The sequence below is a fragment of the Scyliorhinus torazame genome, chromosome 4, assembly GCF_047496885.1.
Source record: "Scyliorhinus torazame isolate Kashiwa2021f chromosome 4, sScyTor2.1, whole genome shotgun sequence".
NCBI lineage: Eukaryota > Metazoa > Chordata > Chondrichthyes > Carcharhiniformes > Scyliorhinidae > Scyliorhinus > Scyliorhinus torazame.
Genome location: NC_092710.1, coordinates 89,367,201 through 89,390,501, shown reverse-complemented (window position 1 = coordinate 89,390,501; position 23,301 = coordinate 89,367,201). Strand labels below are relative to the sequence as shown.

The following is a 23,301-nucleotide window of genomic DNA, read 5'->3' as shown; positions in this document are numbered from 1 at the left end:
CAGAATTCAGTTTGCTCGCATTAACACTGGCAGTAGGGGCATCATATAACAGGCAAATCCAGGACGCACATTTATGACCGAACCCAAACCTTCAAAGAATCTCAAATAAGTACTCCCACTGTCAAATGCATTTTCAGCATCCAAAGAAACTATCAGCAGCAGCTGGAGAGGGAGAAGAGATTACATTTAACAGGTGGCGTATATTGGCCGACATTTGTCGGCCTTTCATGAAGCCTGATGAGCCTCCAAAATTATATTTGGGAGGCAAGGCTCCAACTACAATGCCAACACCTTCGAGAGTAGCTTGACGTCCGCATTTAAGAGCTGTCCGAACCCCACTCTGTTGGGTCTTTGGCTTTCTTAAGAAGCAGAGGAACGGAGGCTTGAGTGAGGTCGGAGACAGCAACCCCTGGGATAGGGAATCATTAAACATGGGGGTGGCACAGTGGTTAACGCTGCTGCCTCACAGAGCGAGGGACCCAGGTTCAGTTCCTGCCTTGGGTGACTGTGTATAGAGTTTGCACTTTCTCCCCATCTGTGTGGATTTCCTTCGGGTGCTCTGGTTTCCTCCCATAGTTCAAAAGATGTGCAGGTTAGGTGGATTGGCCATGTTAAATTGCCCCTTTGTGTCCAAAACTTTAGGTGGGGTTACTGGGTTACAGGGATAGGTTGGGGGAGTGGGCATAGGTAGGGTGCCCTTTCAGAAGGTTGGTGCAGGATCGATGGGTCCTTTTGCACTGTGGTGATTCTATGTCCAATAACAATGGCACAAGCTGTTCCAAGAACCTCTTGTAAAATTCAATAGGAAAATCAGCCGGGCCAGGGCTTTGCCCAACACATTTAAACATCTCATCAGGGCATAGCGGGGTGTCCAACTCATCACTCAGACCCACCTCAACTGTTGGGATGGGTAGACTGTCCAAGAAAGTCGGGCATGGCCGATTTATCTGAAGGGGGTCCTGAGCTATAAAGATCGCTACAAAACGATTAAAAAACTGCATTGACCTGAGGAGACGGAAACGAGGCTGACGCTCTGAGTGATCTCCTGGGAGGCCGCCTGCCGTTTTAGCTGGTGAGTCAGAACATGACTGGCCTTCTCCCCATACTCAGAAAGTACCCCTGGAGCGATGACGCACCATCCTGCCTGTTGGCAATTGCTCAAACGAGACCTGTAATCTTTGCCTATTTGCCAACAGCTCCGGAGTAGGATCAAGCAAATCCTGTGATCCACCTCTAGGATGGAATCCACCAGCCTCGGCTGCTCCAACCTAGCCACCTTCAACACATACGTCCTGTAGGAGATAATTCCTCCCCGAGGACCACCTTAAGAGCCTCCCACAATGTGGAAGGTGAAATTGAATTAGATCTATTAGATTTTATATACTCATCTACGGCAGTGGTCATACACTCACACATTTTTTTAATCAGCTAACAGTGTAGCATGGAACCTCCAGGGTGGGTGTTAGGTGTCCCTAGACTCTCGCAACAAATCGATAAGGTGCAGAGCATGGTACAAAATAAGTACTCAGCTGTCACAAATGACAAAGCCCTGGCCATCCCCAATGGAATCAGGGTTTAGGCTTTGAACAATCCAATCTAGGGTCCAGAACACAGTTCAGGTCCTCTAATAGAAGCTGATGTGAGTCAAGATTGGAGAAGGAGGCCAGCAGGGAGTTAATAAAATCTTGGCGGAGGGAAACTGAACTTTCTTGCTAATTCAAATCACTGTACCCCTGGCCATGTCATCAAAAGCAGAATGAAAAACCCACCCCTTGCACAGCCTGGTCTGATCCCTGACCCGCAAGTGGGTCCCCTGCAAAAAAAACACATTGAATTTCAAACTCTTGAGATGGGAAAATACCCTCAACCTCTTCACTGGGCCATTCAAACCCTAACGTTCCATTTGAACAAGCGGATTGGAGGTTCCCCCCCCCCCCCCCCCCCACACCCCCCCCCCCCCCCCCCCCCCCCCACACCCCCCACTCCACCTCGTCAGCCAACCCTCCACCTTGTCCAGAGTCAGCCAACTTATGCCTTTTGGAAAGGTAATTCCCATTTATTCCCTTGTTTTATAGAATCATAGAATTTACAGTGCAGAAGGAGGCCATTTGGCCAATCGAGACTGACGGGCCTTTGGAAAGAGCACACTACCTAAGCCCACACCTCCATCCTATCCCTGTAACCCAGCAACCCCACTGAACCTTTTTGGACACCAAGGGCAATTTACCATGGTCAATCCATTTGGTGGGCAGCACAGTAGCAGTAGTACAAGTGGATAGCACTGTGGCTTTACAGCGCCAGAGCCCCAGGTTCAATTCCCCGTTGGCTCACTGTCTGCGCGGAGTCTGCATGTTCTCCCCGTGTCTGCGTGGGTTTCCTCCTGGTGCTCCGGTTTCCTTCCATAGTCCAAAGACATGCAAGTTAGGTGGATTGGCCATGATAAATTGTTTTTAGTGACCAAAACGGTTAGGAGGGGTTATTGGGCTGTGGGGATGGGGTGGAGGTGAGGGCTTGCGTGGGCCGGGTGACCTCCTTCTGCACTGTATGTTCTATGTACTCGACCTAACCTGCACATCTTTAGACTGTGGGAGGAAACCGGAGCACCCGGAGTTTTTCAAAATGCCCAACACATCTTCCTTCCTAACAAGTATTTCCTCGAGCTTACCAATCTGTTTCACACTGTCCTCTCCAACAATATCGCCCCTCTCATTTGTAAATACAGAAGAAAAGTACTCATTCAAGACCTCTCCTATCTCTTCAGACTCAATACACAATCTCCCGCTACTGTCCTTGATCGGACCTACCCTCGCTCTAGTCATTCTCATATTTCTCACATATGTGTAAAAGGCCTTGGGGTTTTCCTTGATCCTACCCGCCAAAGATTGTTCATGCCCTCTCTTAGCTCTCCTAATCCCTTTCTTCAGTTCCCTACTGGCTATCTTGTATCCCTCCAATGCCCTGTCTGAACCTTGATTCCTCAGCCTTACATAAGTCACCTTTTTCCTCTTAACAAGACATTCAACCTCTCTTGTCAACCATGGTTCCCTCACTCGACCATCTCTTCCCTGCCTGACAGGGACATACATATCAAGGACACGTAGCACCTGTTCCTTGAACAAGTTCCACATTTCACTTGTGTCCTTCCCTGCCAGCCTATGTTCCCAACTTATGCACTTCAATTCTTGTCTGACAACATCGTATTTACCCTTCCCCCAATTGTAAACCTTGCCCTGTTGCACGTACCTATCCCTCTCCATTACTAAAGTGAAAGTCACAGAATTGTGGTCACTATCTCCAAAATGCTCCCCCACTAACAAATCTATCACTTGCCCTGGTTCATTACCAAGTACTAAATCCAATATTGCCCCTCCTCTGGTCGGACAATCTACATACTGTGTTAGAAAAGCTTCCTGGACACACTGCACAAACACCACCCCATCCAAACTATTTGATCTAAAGAGTTTCCACTCAATATTTGGGAAGTTAAAGTCACCCATGACTACTACCCTGTGACTTCTGCACCTTTCCAAAATCTGTTTCCCAATCTGTTCCTCCACATCTCTGCTACTATTGGGGGGCCTATAGAAAACTCCTAACAAGGTGACTGCTCCTTTCCTATTTCTGACTTCAACCCATACTACCTCAATAGGGTGATACTCCACGAACTGCCTTTCTGCAGCTGTTATACTATCTCTAATTAATAATGCCACCCCCCACCTCTTTTACCACCCTCCCTAATCTTATTGAAACATCTATAACCAGGGACCTCCAACAACCATTTCTGCCCCTCTTCTATCCAAGTTTCCGTGATGGCCACCACATCGTAGTCCCAAGTACCGATCCATGCCTTAAGTTCACCCACCTTATTCCTGATGCTTCTTGCGTTGAAGTATACACACTTCAACCCATCTCCGTGCCTGCAAATACTCTCCTTTGTCAGTGTTCCCTTCCCCACTGCTCATTACACGCTTTGGCGTCCTGAATATCGGCTACCTTAGTTGCTGGACTACAAATTCGGTTCCCATTCCCCTGCCAAATTAGTTTAAACCCTCCCGAAGAGTACTAGCAAACCTCCCTCCCAGGATATTGGTGCCCCTCTGGTTCAGATGCAACCCGTCCTGCTTGTACAGGTCCCACCTTCCCCAGAATGCGCTCCAATTATCCAAATACCTGAAGCCCTCCCTCCTACACCATTCCTGCAGCCACGTGTTCAACTGCACTCTCTCCCTATTCCTAGCCTCGCTATCACGTGGCACCGACAACAAACCAGAGATGACAACTCTGTCTGTCCTGGCTTTCAACTTCCAGCCTAACTCCCTAAACTTGTTTATTACCTCCACACCCCTTTTCCTACCTATGTCGTTGGTACCAATGTGCACCACGACTTCTGGCTGCTCACCCTCCCCCTTAAGGATCCTGAAGACACGATCCGAGACATCCCTGGCCCTGGCACCCGGGAGGCAACATACCTTCCGGGAGTCTCGCTCGCGACCACAGAATCTCCTATCTATTCCCCTAACCATTGAATCTCCTACAACTATTGCTTTTCTATTCTCCCCCCTTCCCTTCTGAGCCCCAGAGCCAGACTCCGTGCCAGAGACCTGACCGCTAGGGCCTTCCCCCGGTAGGTCATCCCCCCCAACAGCATCCAAAACGGTATACTTCTTTTGAAGGGGAACGGCCACGAGGGATCCCTGCACTGTCTGCCTGTTTGTTTTTTTCCCCCTGACTGTAACCCAGCTATTCTTGTCCTGTACTTTGGGTGTGGTTACCTCCCTGTAACTCTTCTCAATCACCCCCTCTGCCTCCCGGATGATCCGAAGTTCATCCAGCTTCAGCTCCAGTTCCCTAACACGGTCTTTGAGGAGCTGAAGTTGGGTGCATTTCCCGCAGGTATAGTCAGTGGGGACACCGGTGGTATCCCTCACCACCCACATCCTACAGGAGGAGCATGTAACTGGCCTAGCCTCCATCCCCTCTTACCTTACAGAATATAGCTGCTGTGTGGACTAACTAGATCTCCGCCCTCCGACTCTGCTCCCAGTCAGCTACACTTCCTGTAAACTCCTGGCTCTCTTCGCACTCTTTGCGGAAATGTCGGAAACAAAATGAAAGGAGCACCTTACTCCCTCCTCACCTAACTCCCTCGGTCACCAAACTCTCACTATCGCACTCAAAAAGCACCAAATTCAGCACTCAGTGCTGAAAACGATGAAAGGCATAGATAGAGTGGATAGCCAGAGACTTTTCCCCAGGGTGGAAATGGCTGTCACGAGGGGACATACTTTTAAGGTGATTGTAGGAAGGCATAGGGGAGATGTCAGAGATAGGTTCTTTACACAGAAAGTGGAGGATGCGTGGAATGCACTGCCAGCAGAGGTGGTGGAGTCAGAGTCATTAAGGACATTTAAGCGACTCTTAGACAGGCACATGGACAGCAGTAAATTGAAAGATTGTAGGTTGGGTTGATCTTCGATTAGGATAAATGGTCAGCACAACATTGTGGGCCTAAGGGCCTGTACTGTGCTGTACTGTTCTATGTTCTACATCGAAGATCTTTTTAGGCTGCACAGCAAAGACTTTAATCTACAAGCTTGCAGAAGGAAAGTGTGCCGAGACCATCATTTGTGTGTGTATATATATATTATGTATATATAGAGGGTGGGGATGAAGTTAAAGTGGGCAGGAGGTATTAGCTTGTTGTTAACCAGTTGTATTGACAGCATATTTTACAATAGTTCTTGTTATAAATAAACAGTAAATGTGTTTACATTTACAAACATGGTGACTGTAATTATTGAGCAGGTAAGGGCTAAAGGCCTCAGGTATCGTTATAAGAATTATTGGTTAATTCAATTATGTTGTGACTCGTGGGGCTGGAACTAGCCCAGGGTGTCATAACACTTAACAAAAGCATCTGCATCCCCTGGCATATTGAAAAAATAGTTTCTTTCATCGAATGCTACTCTCACACCACCCCAAACCTCACTCCTCCTTTAGACAGGGCGACCTCCTCCTTTAGACAGGGCGACCTTCGCTCCATTGAACGCGGCTCTTTTCTTTGCCAACTCTGCACCTATGTCTTGATACAGCCTAACGGAGTGGCCTTCCCACTTGGAATCAAGGTGCCCCCTCAATCAGCTCAGAACCCTCTCTCTTTCCTTTTAACTATGACATTGCACAATCACCGCACGCGGTGCATCTTCAGAATGAGGCTTCGGCCAAAGTGAGCGATGGGCCAGGTCCAATTCATATGAGGATGCAAATCCACCTTCATCCACCATCTTGCAGAACGTCTGAAAAGTAATTCATGGGGTTATTGCCCTCAATCCCCTCCAGCGATTCCGAGGCGGTGTGACCCGAGGGTCTTGGCAGCTTGACCACCACGATCAATTCCCTCCGGCAATCCCACAATCCAGATGTTCTGCCTCCTTTACCTTTTTTCCAGGTCCTTAAACTGGGCTCTCAGCAATTTATTCGTATCAGCTATCGAAGTCAGATCAGACTCAAGCGCAGCAATCCAATCACTATGGGCCGACAAAGTCACCGCCATATCCTTCATCACGGTTCCCTGGAGTTCAACAATCTCGTTAGCATTTCCCAGAGCCATACGAATGGAGCCAAGGCCTCATCGATCGATCTTCCAAGCTCCTCTGACACAATTTTCCGGTGCTTCTCAAATTCTTTTGCCAAGATATTGGTGAGGGCCTCGGCTGTTAATGGAGTGGTCGGAAAGATCCGACACGGCCATCTGACTTGTTGTTGACGCCTGAGAAGCTTCAGACTCCGTCGACGTGTTTCTACTTGAAGCTTTCTTATCTTTATTTTTTCTGTTCATTTCAGTAAAGAGGGAACTCTATCTGATAACTAACATAAGTTTCCATGACATAAGCAACCCACGTCACCAAGAAAAAGGTTAAGAAGTTCAGTTCTCCAGTGGGAGCCATCTCGTGCACATCGTCGCCCTACATTACGCCACCGGAAGTCCTACATTGTGCCCTATTCTTACTGGTGAGGATTGGAAGGAAGCCTTTCACAGGGTCAACTCCACGTCTTCATGTGCTCGGTTGAGCCTACTTTAGATTAAGGTGGTACACAGGATCCACTTGATTAGGACAAGGGTTTTTGCCAAATGTTGAGGACAGCTGTGATCGCTGAGCTCTTGGCCTGGCTAGTCACATAGAACATAGAACAGTACAGCACAGAACAGGCCCTTCGGCCCTCACTGTTGTGCCGAGCACTGTCCGAAACCAAGATCAAGCTATCCCACTCCCTGTCATTCTGGTGTGCTCCATGTGCCTATCCAATAACCGCTTGAAAGTTCCTAAAGTGTCCGACTCCACTATCACAGCAGGCAGTCCATTCCACACCCTAACCACTCTCTGAGTAAAGAACCTACCTCGGATATCCCTCCTATATCTCCCACCCCGAACCTTATAGTTATGCCCCCCTGTAACAGCTACATCCACCCGAGGAAATAGTCTCTGAACATCCACTCTATCTATCCCCCTCATCATCTTATAAACCTCTATTAAGTCACCGCTCATCCTCCTCCACTCCAAAGAGAAATGCCCTAGCTCCCTTAATCTTTCCTCATAAGACCTACCCTGCAAACCAGGCAGCATCCTGGTAAATTGCCTTTGCACCCTTTCCAAAGCTTCCACATCCTTCCTGGAGTGAGGTGACCAGAACTGCACACAATACTCCAAATGTGGTCTCACCAGGGTCCTGTACAGTTGCAGCATATCCCCACAGCTCTTAAACTCAAGCCCCCTGTTAATAAACGCTAACACACTATAGGCCTTCTTCACAGCTCTATCCACTTGAGTGACAACCTTCAGAGAACTGTGGACATGAATCCCAAGATCTCTCTGTTCCTCCACATTCCTCAGAACCCTGCCGTTGACCCTGTAATCCGCATTCAAATTTTTTCTACCAAAATGAATCACCTCGCACTCATCAACGTTAAACTCCATCTGCCATTTTTCAGCCCAGCTCTGCATCCTATCAATGTCTCTTTGCAGCCTACAACAGCCCTCCACCTCATCCACTACTCCACCAATCTTGGTGTCATCAGCAAATTTACTGACCCACCCTTCAGCCCCCTCCACCAAGTAATTGATAAAAATCACAAATAGCAGAGGACCCAGCACTGATCCCTGTGGTACACCGCTGGTAACTGGTCTCCAGTCTGAAAATTTTCCATCCACCACCACCCTCTGTCTTCTATGTGATAGCCAGTTACTTATCCAATTGGCCAAATTTCCCTCTATCCCACACCTCCTTACTTTCTTCATAAGCCGATCACGGGGAACCTTATCAAACGCCTTACTAAAATCCATGTATACGACATCAACTGCTCTACCTTCATCTACACACTTAGTTACCTCCTCAAAAAATTCAATCAAATTTGTGAGGCAAATCCGTGTTGGCTATCCCGGATTAAGCTGCATCTTTCCAAATGGTCATAAATCCTATCCTTCAGGACCTTTTCCATTAACTTACCGACCATCGAAGTAAGACTAACCGGCCTATAATTACCAGGGTCATTCCTATTCCCTTTCTTGAAGAGGAACAACATTCGCCACTCTCCAGTCCTCTGGCACTACCCCGTGGACAGTGAGGATCCAAAGATCAAAGACAAAGGCTCTGCAATCTCATCCCTTGCCTCCCAAAGAATCCTTGGATATATCCCATCTGGCCCAGGGGACTTGTCGACCCTAAGGTTTTTCAAAATTGCTAATAAATCCTTCCTCAGAACATCTACCTCCTCCAGCCTACCCACCTGAATCACACTCTCATCCTCAAAAACATGGCTCCTCCCCTTGGTGAACACTGAAGAAAAGTATTAATTCAACGCCTCTCCTATTTCTTCTGACTCCATGCACAAGTTCCCACTACTGTCCTTGACCGGCCCTAACCTCACCCTGGTTATTCTTTTATTTCTCACATAAGAGTAAAAAGTCTTGGGGTTTTCCTTGATCCGACCCGCCAAGGACTTCTCATGCCCCCTCCTAGCTCTCCTGAGTCCTTTTTTTAAGCTCATTCCTTGCTACCTTGTAACCCTCAAGCGACCCAACTGGACCTTGTTTTCTCATCCTTACATACGCTTCCTTTTTCCTCTTGACAAGACATTCAACCTCTTTTGTGAACCATGGTTCTCTCACACGGCCATTTCTTCCCTGCCTGACAAGGACATGCCTATCAAGGACATGCAGTATTTGTTTCTTGAGCAAGCTTCACTTTTCATTTGTGCCTTTCCCTGACAGTTTCTGTTCCCATGTTATGCTCCCTAATTCTTGCCTAATCGCATCATAATTACTCCTCCCCCAATTATAAATCTTGCCCTGCCGTATGGCCCTATCCCTCTCCATTGCAATAGTGAAAGACACCGAATTGTGGTCACTATCCCCAAAGTGCTCTCCCACAAACAAATCTAACACTTGGCCCGGTTCATTCCCCAGTACCAAATCCAATGTGGCCCCCTTATCCCTCTTGTCGGCCTATCCACATAGTGTGTCAGGAAACCCTCCTGCACACACTGTACAAAAAACTACCCCATCCGAACTGTTCGACCTATGGAGGTTCCAATCAATATTTGGAAAGTTAAAGTCACCCATGACAACTACCCTGAGACCTCCACACCTATCCATAATCTGTTTTGCAATTTCTTCCTCCACATCTCTATTACTATTTGGGGGCCTATAGAAAACTCCTAACAACATGACCGCTCCTTTCCTATTTCTAACTTCGGCCCATATTACCTCAGTAGGCAGATCCCCTTTGAACTGCCTTTCTGCAGCCGTTAAACTATCCTTGATTAACAATGCAACTCCTCCACCTCTTTTACTACCTTCTCTACTCTTACTGAAACATCTATACCCCGGAACTTCCAACAACCATTCCTGTCCCTGTTCTAACCATGTCTCCGTAATGGCCACGACATCGTAGTCCCAAGTGCCAATCCACGCTCCAAGTTCACCTACCTTATTCCGGATGCTCCTTGCATTGAAGTAGACACACTTCAATCCACCTTTCTGTCCGCCGGTACACTCCTGCGACCTTGATATCCTCCTCAGTACCTCACTACTCTCAACACTGGCTTCTGGACTAGAGCTCGTTTTCCCATCCCCCTGACAAATTAGTTTAAACCCCTCCGAAGAGCCGTAGCAGATTTCACTCCCAGGATATTGGTGCCCCTCTGGTTCAGGTGCAAACTGTCCTGTCTGTACAGGTCCCACCTTCCCCAGAATGTGCTCCAATTATCCACGTAACTGAAACCCTCCCTCCTACACCATCCCTGCAGCCACGTGTTTATCTGCACTCTCTCCCTGTTCCTCACCTCGCTAGCACGTGGCACCGGCAACAAACCAGAGATGACAACATGGTTTGTCCTGGCTCTCAGCTCCCACCCTAGCTCCCTAAATTCTTGTTTTAAATCCCCGTCCCTTCTCTTATCTATGTCGTCGGTACCGATGTGTACCACAACTTGTGCCTGTTCCCCCTCCCCCTTCAGGATTCTGAAAACACGATCCGAGACGTCCCGGACCCTGGCACCCGGGAGGCAACATACCATCCGTGAGTCTCTTTCGTTGCCACAGAACCGTTTATCTGTCCCTCTAACTATCGAGTCCCCAATAACTATTGTTCTCCTGCTCTCCCTCCTTCCCTTCTGAGCCACAGGGACGGACTCAGTGCTGGAGATCCGTTCACCATGGCTTACCCCTGGTGGGTCGTCTCCCTCAACAGTATCCAAAGCGGTATACTTGTTACTGAGGGGAACGACCACAGGGGATCCCTGTACTGACTGCTTCCTCCCAGCCCCTCTCACCGTCACCCATATATCTTGATTCTTCGGAGTAACTACATCCCTGAAGCTACTATCTATGACCACCTCTGCCTCCCGAATGATCCGAAGTTCATCCAGCTCCAGCTCCAGTTCCCTAACGCGGTTTCTGAGGAGCTGGAGATGGGTGCACTTCCCACAGGTGAAATCAGCAGGGACTCTGATGGCGTCCCTCGCCTCAAACATCCTGCAGGAGGAACATTGCACTGCAATATCTGGTCCTGCCTCAAACTTGTAGGCTTCTGGGCTTCATTCTTTAATACCATGTCAGAGATACCCCTAGAGCCATGTCTGCTGAGGGTCATATGCTATATTGTCCACTTTGACAGGATGAATAGTATAATAACCCATAAGAAAGCTGTCGCTAACGAAGGCAAATTCATTTACATATTGACACAACTCTGCTTCATGCAGCATCTCACTCCCAGTGCAATGCTATCGGGGAGCATCTTGTTCTGTCAGGCCCCGACTTGGGCCTGATTTTATACCTTGCTCCTAACGAGCCCCAGGTGGTTGGCCTCTGCCCCTATCTAAAAAGTTTGTCTTCCATGAATCCCACAGGCAGATCAATGATTGTTTCCCCATGGTCTTCATGGGGGTTATAACAAATCGAAAAATAGTATCCTATTTAAATGGAGAAAGATTGAGATGCGAGGGGGGATCTGGGTGTCCTGCTACATGAATCACAACAATTTAGCATGCAGATATGGCAAGTGATCAGGAAGGTCATTTATTGCTAGGAATGGAATATAGAAATAGGAATGTATTACTGCAGCTGTACGGGGCATTAGTGAGTTCACATCTGGAGTACTGTCTACAGTTCTGGTCTGCTTATAGTTCAGAGAAGGTTCACTTAACTCATTCCTGGGATTAAGGGTTTGCTGAAGAAAGGTTGAACAGGTTGCATTGGAGTTCAGAAGAATGAAAGGTGAAACAAGTAACTCCTCAGGGGATTTGAGAGGGTGGGAGTGGACAGACATGTCCTTTTTTTGGGACACACTTAAAAAAATACGAGATCCCCCTTTTAAGATGGAGATGGGATTTGTTTTTCTCTCAGAGGGTGGTTAGTCTGTGAAATCCTCTACCCCAGAAAGCAGGGGAGTCTGGATCACTGAGTTATTCAAAGCCAAGTTAGACAGATTGTTGATAGATAAGGGAGTCAAGGGTTATGCCTCAGACAGGAAAGGAGAGTTGAGATCACAACCAGATCGGTAATTATCATATCAAATGACGGAGCAGGCTCAGAGGAAAAAATAGCCCATCCCCTGCTTCTAAGTTTTCTACCGGGCGGCACGGTGGCACAGTGGTTAGCACTGGTGCCTCACAGCTCCAGGGACCGGATTTGATTCCGACCTCGGGTTACTGTCTGTTTGCACATTCTCCCAGGGTTTCTTCCGGGTGCTCCGGTTTCCGCCCATAGTCCAAAGATGTGCAGGCTAGGTGGATTGGCCACGCTAAATTACCCCTAAGTGGCCGAAGGTTGGGTGGTGTTACAGGGAAAGGGTGGGGGATTGGGCCTAGGTAGGATGGTGTTTCGAGGGATTGGTCCAGGCTCAATGGGCCGAATGGCCCCCTTCTGCATTGTAGGGATTCTATGCTCCTAAGTCCTATGTCCCTCTCTTTGTAACACCCAAAATACTTAATTGGCTGTAAAGCACTTTTGCAAGTCCTGAGGTTGTGAAAGGTTCCCTTTCCTTTCTCTTAATAATAATCCTCAACGGGATTCATTCAGGGCGCCAAAGCGTGTAGTGAGGCAGTGGGGAAGGGAACACTGACAAAGGAGAGTACTTGCAGGCACGGAGATGGGTTGAAGTGTGTATACTTCAACGCAAGAAGCATCAGGAATAAGGTGGGTGAACTTCAGGCATGGATCGGTACTTGGGACTACGATGTGGTGGCCATCACGGAAACTTGGATAGAAGAGGGGCAGAAATGGTTGTTGGGGGTCCCTGGCTATAGATGTTTCAATAAGATTAGGGAGGGTGGTAAAAGAGGTGGGGGGGTGGCATTATTAATTAGAGATAGTATAACAGCTGCAGAAAGGCAGTTCGAGGAGTATCACCCTATTGAGGTAGTATGGGTTGAAATCAGAAATAGGAAAGGAGCAGTCACCTTGTTAGGAGTTTTCTATAGGCCCCCCAATAGTAGCAGAGATGTGGAGGAACAGATTGGGAAACAGATTTTGGAAAGGTGCAGAAGTCATAGGGTAGTAGTCATGGGCAACTTTAACTTCCCAAATATTGAGTGGAAACTCTTTAGATCAAATAGTTTGGATGGGGTGGTGTTTGTGCAGTGTGTCCAGGAAGCTTTTCTAACACAGTATGTAGATTGTCCGACCAGAGGAGGGGCAATATTGGATTTAGTACTGGGTAATGAACCAGGGCAAGTGATAGATTTGTTAGTGGGGGAGCATTTTGGAGATAGTGACCACAATTCTGTGACTTTCACTTTAGTAATGGAGAGGGATAGGTACGTGCAACAGGGCAAGGTTTACAATTGGGGGAAGGGTAAATACGATGTTGTCAGACAAGAATTGAAGTGCATAAGTTGGGAACATAGGCTGGCAGGGAAGGACACAAGTGAAATGTGGAACTTGTTCAAGGAACAGGTGCTACGTGTCCTTGATATGTATGTCCCTGTCAGGCAGGGAAGAGATGGTCGAGTGAGGGAACCATGGTTGACAAGAGAGGTTGAATGTCTTGTTAAGAGGAAAAAGGTGACTTATGTAAGGCTGAGGAAACAAGGTTCAGACAGGGCAATGGAGGGATACAAGATAGCCAGGAGGGAACTGAAGAAAGGGATTAGGAGAGCTAAGAGAGGGCATGAACAATCTTTGGCGGGTAGGATCAAGGAAAACCCCAAGGCCTTTTACACGTATGTGAGGAATATGAGAATGACTAGAGCGAGGGTAGGTCCGATCAAGGACAGTAGCGGGAGATTGTGTATTGAATCTGAAGAGATAGGAGAGGTCTTGAACGAGTACTTTTCTTCTGTATTTACAAACGAGAGGGGCGATATTGTTGGAGAGGACAGTGTGAAACAGATTGGTAAGCTTGAGGAAATACTTGTTAGGAAGGAAGATGTGTTGGGCATTTTGAAAAACTTGAGGATAGACAAGTCCCCCGGGCCTGACGGGATATATCCAAGGATTCTATGGGAAGCAAGAGATGAAATTGCAGAGCCGTTGGCAATGATCTTTTCGTCCTCACTGTCAACAGGGGTGGTACCAGGGGATTGGAGAATGGCGAATGTCGTGCCCCTGTTCAAAAAAGGGACTAGGGATAACCCTGGGAATTACAGGCCAGTTAGTCTTACTTCGGTGGTAGGCAAAGTAATGGAAAGGGTACTGAAGGATAGGATTTCTGAGCATCTGGAAAGACACTGCTTGATTAGGGATAGTCAGCACGGATTTGTGAGGGGTAGGTCTTGCCTTACAAATCTTATTGAATTCTTTGAGGAGGTGACCAAGCATGTGGATGAAGGTAAAGCAGTGGATGTAGTGTACATGGATTTTAGTAAGGCATTTGATAAAGTTCCCCATGGTAGGCTTATGCAGAAAGTAAGGAGGCATGGGATAGTGGGAAATTTGGCCAGTTGGATAATGAACTGGCTAACCGATAGAAGTCAGAGAGTGGTGGTGGATGGCAAATATTCAGCCTGGATCCCAGTTACCAGTGGCGTACCGCAGGGATCAGTTCTGGGTCCTCTGCTGTTTGTGATTTTCATTAATGACTTGGATGAGGGAGTTGAAGGGTGGGTCAGTAAATATGCAGACGATACGAAGATTGGTGGAGTTGTGTATAGTAAGGAGGGCTGTTGTCGGCTGCAAAGTGACATAGATAGGATGCAGAGCTGGGCTGAGATCAGTTCTGGGTCCTCTGCTGTTTGTGATTTTCATTAATGACTTGGATGAGGGAGTTGAAGGGTGGGTCAGTAAATTTGCAGACGATACGAAGATTGGTGGAGTTGTGGATAGTAAGGAGGGCTGTTGTCGGCTGCAAAGTGACATAGATAGGATGCAGAGCTGGGCTGAGAAGTGGCAGATGGAGTTTAACCCTGAAAAGTGTGAGGTTGTCCATTTTGGAAGGACAAATATGAATGCGGAATACAGGGTTAACGGTAGAGTTCTTGGCAATGTGGAGGAGCAGAGAGATCTTGGGGTCTATGTTCATACATCTTTGAAAGTTGCCACTCAAGTGGATAGAGCTGTGAAGAAGGCATATGGTGTGCTCGCGTTCATTAACAGAGGGATTGAATTTAAGAGCCGTGAGGTGATGATGCAGCTGTACAAAACTTTGGTAAGGCCACATTTGGAGTATTGTGCACAGTTTTGGTCGCCTCATTTTAGGAAGGATGTGGAAGCTTTGGAAAAGGTGCAAAGAAGATTTACCAGGATGTTGCCTGGAATGGAGAGTAGGTCTTACGAGGAAAGGTTGAGGGTGCTAGGCCTTTTCTCATTAGAACGGAGAAGGATGAGGGGCGACTTGATAGAGGTTTATAAGATGATCAGGGGAATAGATAGAGTAGACAGTCAGAGACTTTTTCCCCGGGTGGAACAAACCATTACAAGGGGACATAAATTTAAGGTGAAAGGTGGAAGATATAGGAGGGATATCAGAGGTAGGTTCTTTACCCAGAGAGTAGTGGGGACATGGAATGCACTGCCTGTGGAAGTAGTTGAGTCGGAAACATTAGGGACCTTCAAGCAGCTATTGGATAGGTACATGGATTACGGTAAAATTATATAGTGTAGATTTATTTGTTCTCAAGGGCAGCACGGTAGCATTGTGGATAGCACAATTGCTTCACAGCTCCAGGGTCCCAGGTTCGATTCCGGCTTGGGTCACTGTCTGTGCGGAGTCTGCACGTCCTCCCCGTGTCTGCGTGGGTTTCCTCCGGGTGCTCCGGTTTCCTCCCACAGTCCAAAGATGTGCGGGTTAGGTGAATTGGCCAATGATAAATTGCCCTTAATGTCCAAATTTCCCTTGGTGTTGGGTGGAGGTGTTGAGTTTGGGTGGGGTGCTCTTTCCGGGGGCCGGTGCGGGCTCGGGGGGCCGAATGGCCTCCTTCTGCACTGTAAATTCAATGATAATCTATGATTAATCTAGGACAAAGGTTCGGCACAACATCGTGGGCCGAAGGGCCTGTTCTGTGCTGTATTTTCTATGTTCTATGTTCAACCTCATGCACTTTGTACCAATTCACTGATCATATCCTCCCACAACAAGAAATAGATCAAAAGGGAGGGTTTCCTATGGACACTGTAGTCCCACCATGAACCATGTACACTTTTATAAACCCATTTCGGATTTTGTGGCAGCACAAACAGGAAATCTTTCCAAGTTTTCTTCACTTAAGTAACCGACCGGTATGTGCTCAACACAAACAAAACATTCAAAGTAATGAGATTAGTAAGTATTTGCTGGAAGTCGAGAGATAATAGAGAATGTCACAACATAGAAAGATGAATTTTACAGAGCTAACCATGAAGGCAGACATGCAGAACATTTACTTACCAGCTCTCAAATGGCCAACAACATCAGCTAAACTGCCTTTTTTTACTTTGGTGATGAAGGCCCCGAGTCGCCCGGTTTCTGTTATCTTTCCTCCGACCACCTGGATGACAAGAATATCAAATTATTTCAGCATGAAACTGTTTAAATATGATTGATGAAAGCATCATTGATGCAGAGTGGCTATTCTCAACAATTACATTACTATGCAGAGTAAGAAGCTATGTGGGTGTTGCACTATAAATTAGACCAAAGTCACATTTTAGTCACTGCCCCATAACGTAACAGTGTGAAGAGATTTGCTTACGGTTTAGCTTATTAGCGCACAATCTGTTATGATACTAAGACATCTAAACTAGTGGAGATCCAGGTTTGATTCCCAATCTGTGTTGAGCTGATTGGTTAGACGAAGTTGCCATGAAACCATTTGTTTTTTGTCTCTTTGTGTTTGATAAGATAGCACCCTGTAACATTGTAACGTTCAGGGCAGAGGATTCTCGTCATCCTGTCCAGTAACAAGAGTGGGACCTTCTTGGAGTGTTTGCTTTGAAATTCAAGGGTTAGTGAAGAGCTGTTCAAGGGTCAGTCAGGTTTTAGTCAGAGACAGTCAGGAGCAGGAGAAGAATCTTGATACAGCTGAGGTGCTGCTGTTAGCATGGAGAGGCTGGGCTGGCAGGTTCCTGGCAGTAAGGGATTGGGAGACAACCCTGGAGATCTAAAAACGCAGCAGGAGGGTCGGTGAAAGGGTACACTTTGGAGTCGTGATGTTCTTCTCATTGTAGCTAAAGAGCTGGTATTTCACCCATGGGTCAGTGCTGGAGGACAGACTTGGGAAGCCATGGAAATGTAGCCGAGGGAGTCAAGATTAAATGCCTGAGAGGTGAGCAGTTATTAAGTCTGATTTGGAGAAACTTTTGGAGGGAAGTCCAAAATTAGATTTTTGAAAGGGAAGAGAGGCAGGGTTTTAACAAGGTTGGTTGACTCAGAGTGAACTCTTAACACCTGGGTGGTTTGCTGAGAAATCTGTGGGATCTGTCCAGGTCGCATCTACCATCCATGGTCCTGTGAGTTGAGTTTGATCACAGTTTGCCTGTTACTTCCAATTTACCTCATATTAATTTTGAACTTTAGAGTATAAGATAGATAATTTAAATTATTTTACTTTTATGACCTTGTACAGCAAAGTTTATTTTGTTTGTTTATAAACCATGGAATCTGGTGGCTTTATTTTTTTTAAGCAAATGTCTGAGATTTCAAACCTAGTCCACTTTGCACAAAAAGTTACTGGTCCATAACCAGGTTATAACAAATTTGATGGTGTGGTTCAGGTTCATTACAAAGTGAAATTGGGGTAGAGTTTTCACCTTTAGAGGCCACGAAGATCTTTAAACCAACAAGTGGTGGGAGGGGACGTGGGGGTAAAACTACGGGGAGTATAATGGTTAATAGGAAGCAAAGCAGCAAGTTAGCACGTGGGGCGGTAGGTTCAACTACCTGTAAAATTATGAGAAAAGTTTATGGGAAGAAGAACTCAGGAGATGTCATTAATGGAGGTGTTAGGATTCAAACAGAAGGTATAAAAACTAGCATAAAGAAACTTTAACTGAATGCTCGTAGCAATCGAAACAAGATAAATGAGTTGACGGCAAATCATCGCAAATGAGTGGCAATTACAGAGACATGGTTGTAGGGTGGTCATGACTGAGAGTTAAATATCCAGGGGTATCAGACTATTTGGAAGGACAAGCCGGAAGGTTAGGTAGGTGGTGTGAGAGCCACTGTTTAAAAAAGGAGATAGACAAGGATATTTAAGGATGATATTAGGGTGGTAGTGAGAGCCACTGTTTAAAAAAGGAGGTAGACAAAAGGCAAGTACTATAGGCCAGTTAGCTTAATTTCTGTTGTGGGGAAAATGCTTGAATCTATCATCAAGGAAGACAGCTGGATAGAAATTGTCCCATTGGGCAGACGCAGCATGAGTTCGTGAAAGGCAGGTCATGTTTAACTAATTTACTGGAATTCTTTGACGACATTATGAACGCGGTGGACCATGGGGAACCGGTGGATGTGATGCATCTGGATTTCAACAAGGCATTCGACAAGGTGGCACGCAAAAGGCTGCTGCATAAGATAAAAGTGCACAGTGTTACGGGTAATGTATTAGCATGGATAGAGGATTGGTTAGCTAACAGAATGCAAAAAGTGGCGATAAATGGGTGTTTTTCTGGTTGGTGATCGGGGCTAGTGTTGTGCCTCAGGTATCAGTATTGGGTCTGCAATTGTTCACAATTTACACAGATGATCTGGAGTTGGGGACCAAGTGTAATGTGTCAAAGTTCGAAGATGACACTGAGATGAGTGGCAGAGCAAAGTGTGCAGAGGAAACTAAGAGGGAGAGAGATAATTTAAGTGAGTTGGAAAGGGTCTGACAGATGGAGTGCAATGTTGATAAATGTGAGGTCATCCATTTTGGTAGGAATAACAGCAAAATGGACTATTATTTAAATGGTAAAAAACTGAAGCATGCTGATACGCAGAGGGACCTGGGTGTCCTTGTGCATGAATCGCAAAAAGTTGGTTTGCAGGTGCAGCGGGTAATTAAGAAGGCAAATGTAATTTTGTCCTTCATTGCTAGAGGGATGGAATTCAAAAACATAGCCGTTATGTTGCAGCTGTATAGAATGCTGGTGAGGCCACACCTGGAGTACTGTGGACAGTTTTGGTCTCCTTACTTGAGAAAGGATGTACTGGTACTGGAGGGAGTGCAGAGGAAATTCACGAGGTTGATTCCGGAGTTGAGAGGATTGACTTATGAAGAGAGACTGAGTAAACTGGGACTATATTCATTGGAATTTAGAAGAATGAGGGAGGATCTTATGGAAACACATAAAATTATGAAGGGAATAGATAAGATAGAAGCAGGGACATTGTTTCCACTGGCGGGTGAAACTAGAACTAGGGGGCATAGCCTCAAAATAAGGCAGAGCAGATTTAGGACTGAGTTGAGAAGGAACTCAAGGGCAGCACGGTAGCATGGTGGTTAGCACAATTGCTTCACAGCTCCAGGGTCCCAGGTTCGATTCCCGGCTTGGGTCACTGTCTGTGCGGAGTCTGCACGTTCTCACCGTGTGTGCGTGGGTTTCCTCCGGGTGCTCCGGTTTCCTCCCACAGTCCAAAGGTGTGCAGGTTAGGTGGATTGGCCATGTTAAATTGCCCTTAGTGTCCAAAATTGCCCTTAGTGTTGGGTGGAGTTACTGGGTTATGGGGATAGGGTGGAGGTGTGGTCTTGGGTAGGGTGCTCTTTCAAAGAGCCGGTGCAGACTCGATGGGCCAAATCTGCACTGTAAATTCTGTGATTATAATTGCTTCACCTGAAGGGTTGTGAATCTGTGGAATTCATGCCCAGTGAAGCAGCTGATGCTACCTCTTTGAATCTTTTTAAGGCAAAGATAGATAGATTTTTGAACAGTAAAGGAATTAAGGGTTATGGTGAGCGGGCGGGTAAGTGGAGCTGAATCCACAAAAGATCAGCCATGATCTCATTGAAAGGCGGAGCAGGCTCACGGGGCCAGATGCCCTACTCCTGCTCCTCGTTCTTATGTTATTTCATAGCTCGAAGCGGTAATATCCTAACTTTTGAGATAAACACAAGCTTTCTACATTCTATTTTCTATTGGGAGAAACTTTTCATCACAGGGAAATGACTGTAAAAGTCATAAAGTAGCCAATTCCAATTTACCCCCGAGAATGCCAGCTTCACACTTGTGAAATAGTTGAACAGCTACAAAGATTATAATAATGACCCAACAATTGAAATAACGGGTATTAAACACCTTTGCAAGTTTCCTCAATACTATTTGAATTGAATTATCCAAAAATTCAAATTTGTGTGTGCTACCAGGAGTAACCTAACTTTGCATGAAACTTGCAAAATGTACAAAATCACTGCTCATCTATCATGTGTGTATCAGATGTTTTGCAATTCAGAATAAATTTAAACAAAATGTGACCCTTGGGTAACTTTGAAGTGATGACAGGGCACATCATTTCAGTCACATGATGCTGAGAAACGTTCAGTCAGCAACATATTTCTTAAACTCAACAAATAATCTGTGGGATGCAAGTTGATGGAACCCAGCAAATACTTTGCAGACTTGAGTATATATTTACAGCAATGTTAGTCTTCCTTAAAGAGATGTGTTCATCATTTAGAATCTAACTTCATTTTGCTGATGGGTTGTACACAGATATCATTTTGAAGAACTCACTTTCAACCCGAGCAGAGCTCCTGATTCTTTTGGCATACTTGTTCTCTTGTTTAAAATAATACGTCCAATGAGGCGATCTCCTTCTTTGGATGGTTGCCATGTAACAGGATGCTGTCAAGTAGAAGGCATTGATTAAGTAATATTCATCAGAAATCATAAAACATGGCATTGGCCCAAATCATCCAGTCTCCAGGTGGTTGAGATGGGGGCAGCATGGTGGCACAGTGGTTAGCACTGCTGCTTCACAGCACCAGGGACCCGGGTTCAATTCCGGCCTCAGGTGACTGTCTGTGTGGAGTTTGCACATTCTCCTCTTCTCTACGTGGATTTCCTCCGAGTGCTCCGGTTTCCTCCCACAGGCCAAAGATATGCAGGTTAGGTGGATTGGCCATGATAAATTGCCCCAAGGTGTCCAAAGGTTAGGTGGGATTACTGGGTTATGAGGATAGGGCTGGGGATTGGGCCTAGATAGGATGCTCTCTCAGAGTGTTGGTGCGGATTTGATGGGACGAATGGCCTCCTTCTGCACTGTAGGGATTTTACGAATCTGTGGGCTGAAAGTTGGGAGACATTAGACCCCACGGAAATCCTGACTCTCAGAGTCGCTGTAATTATCTGGGAAATTTAAACTTCCAATTGGCTCATCTCCGGTGCCTGGGGCCTTTGCAAAGTTCTGTCACTGAAATCAGGGTCAGTGACTTGGGATAGATACAAGGCACTTACCCGCATACTTACCCAGGAAGCATTATCTGGTCTAACGCAGTGATCAGCCGGCACATCTGGACTGATTACCCTCCCTGATCACCTGACAACCTTGCCTGATTGCACCCACTCACCCTCATCTACATCCACTAACACCCACTCACCCTCTCACACCCAACCGTACCCACTCACTGACCCACGCCCATCCACACCCACTCAACCATTCACTAGCTAATTCACTCATTGAAACACTTGGACCTTGAAAACTCTAACCCAACCACAGCAGTTACTGTCGTGAAAAGGGAGGGTGAACTCTCTTCTTCCATCTCGCCTTCCCCAGGGATGACCTGTGCTGACCCTCTGATGCTTCAGCCAGGATTGGAAATTACAGCTGAACAATCGAAAAAGGTCAGGTTGTTGAATCTTTACAAGCAGTGTCAATGTGCTCAGCATTGACATTTATCACAAGATCTGGACTAATCTTCTTTACCACAAGGTTCACATCACCTGCTGTTCTAGGAATTGCACAGGGCCTGGTCTTTCATAGGATTACATGGAATATATCGCACAGGAACACGCCATTGGCCCAACTAGACAACGCTGATCACCCATACCCCTCTCGAGCCTCCTCTTAAAAGAGCAAAGAACAAAACAGCACAGGCCTTTCGGCCTGCCAAGCCTGTACCGGTCATGATACCAACCTCAGCACTTCCATGTGCCATATCCCTCTATATGCATCCTATCAAGCTGTCTTTTGAACGCAGTTAATGTAACTCCTTCCACAACCTCCCCTGGCAACGTGTTCCAGGCACTCACCACCCTCTGTGTAAAAAAACCTGCCTCGCACATCTCCTCTAAACTTTGTCCCACGGACCTTAAACCCAAGCCCCCTGGTGACTGACCCCTCACCCTGGGAAAGTGTGCCTGCCCACCCACTCTATCCATGCCCCTCATAACCTTGTAGACCTTTATCAGGTCACCCCTCAGCCTCGGTCGTTCTAATGAAAACAGTCAGAGTCTATTCAGCCTCTCCGCATAGCTAACCCTTCAGACAAGGCAACATCCTGGTAAAACTCCTCTGCATCCTCTTCAAAGCCTCCACATCCTTGTGGTAGTGTGGCGACCAGAATTGTGGGCAATATTCCAAGTGCTGCCGTACCAAGATTCTATACATGCAGCATGGCTTGCCAGTTTTTAGACTTGCCCGTCCAATGGAGGCAAGCATTCCATATGCTTTCTTGACTACCTTGTCCACTAGTGTTGCCACTTTTAAAGATCTGTGGACCTGCACTCCCAGATCTCTCTGACTATCTATATTCCTAAGAGTTTTGCCATTTACGGTATATTTCCCCTCTATGTTAGACCTATCAAAATGTATTACCTCCATTTGCCATTTCTCTGTACAAGTCTCCAACCTATACTAAAACGAGGGTTGGGGAGGGGAGGGTCTCGGAAATATATAAGGAACTGATGAAGTTGGAAGGGGTCCATTTGGGGAGGTGAAGAGGAAGTGGGAGGAAGAGCTGGGAGGAGAGTTGGACGTCGGGTTATGGGAGAAGGCCCTGAGGAGAGTCAATGCATCCTCATCGTGTGCCAGGCTCAGCCTGATCCAGTTCAAAGTGGTCCACAGGGCTCATATGACTGTGGCCCGGATGAGTAGGTTTTTTGAGGAGGTGGAGGACAGGTGTGGGGGAAGTCCTGCGAACCATGTACACATGCCCTGGGCGTGTACGAGGCTGAGGGGATTTTGGCAGGGATTTTCAGATATTCATGTCAGAGGTCTTAGAAGGGAGGTCCAGAGGTGGCAATATTTGGAGTGTCGGAAGATCTGGGAGCGGGGGGGGGGGGGGGGGGGGAGGGACGACTCTGAGTCCATGGTGGCAATATTTGGAGTGCCAGTGACATGACAGAGGTTTTTAGGGTAGAGAAGATTAAGTTTGCCTTAAGGGCTTCATTATAGGGATTAGCTCGG

At 46.7% G+C, this 23,301-nt stretch overlaps 1 protein-coding gene across 5 annotated transcripts in view; it reads right to left on the bottom strand.

The window, feature by feature from the left end:
* rims1a (regulating synaptic membrane exocytosis 1a) overlaps nucleotides 1–23,301 on the bottom strand; it is a 1,446,068-nt gene that overhangs the window by 436,105 nt on the left and 986,662 nt on the right. For all 5 annotated transcript variants that reach the window (XM_072498344.1, XM_072498345.1, XM_072498346.1 and 2 more), the window contains exons 7-8: nucleotides 20,628–20,738; nucleotides 16,363–16,462 (exon numbers count right to left, since the gene is read on the bottom strand). In XM_072498344.1, the coding sequence (XP_072354445.1) occupies nucleotides 16,363–16,462; nucleotides 20,628–20,738 (211 nt within the window). The remainder of the gene's footprint in view (nucleotides 1–16,362; nucleotides 16,463–20,627; nucleotides 20,739–23,301) is intronic.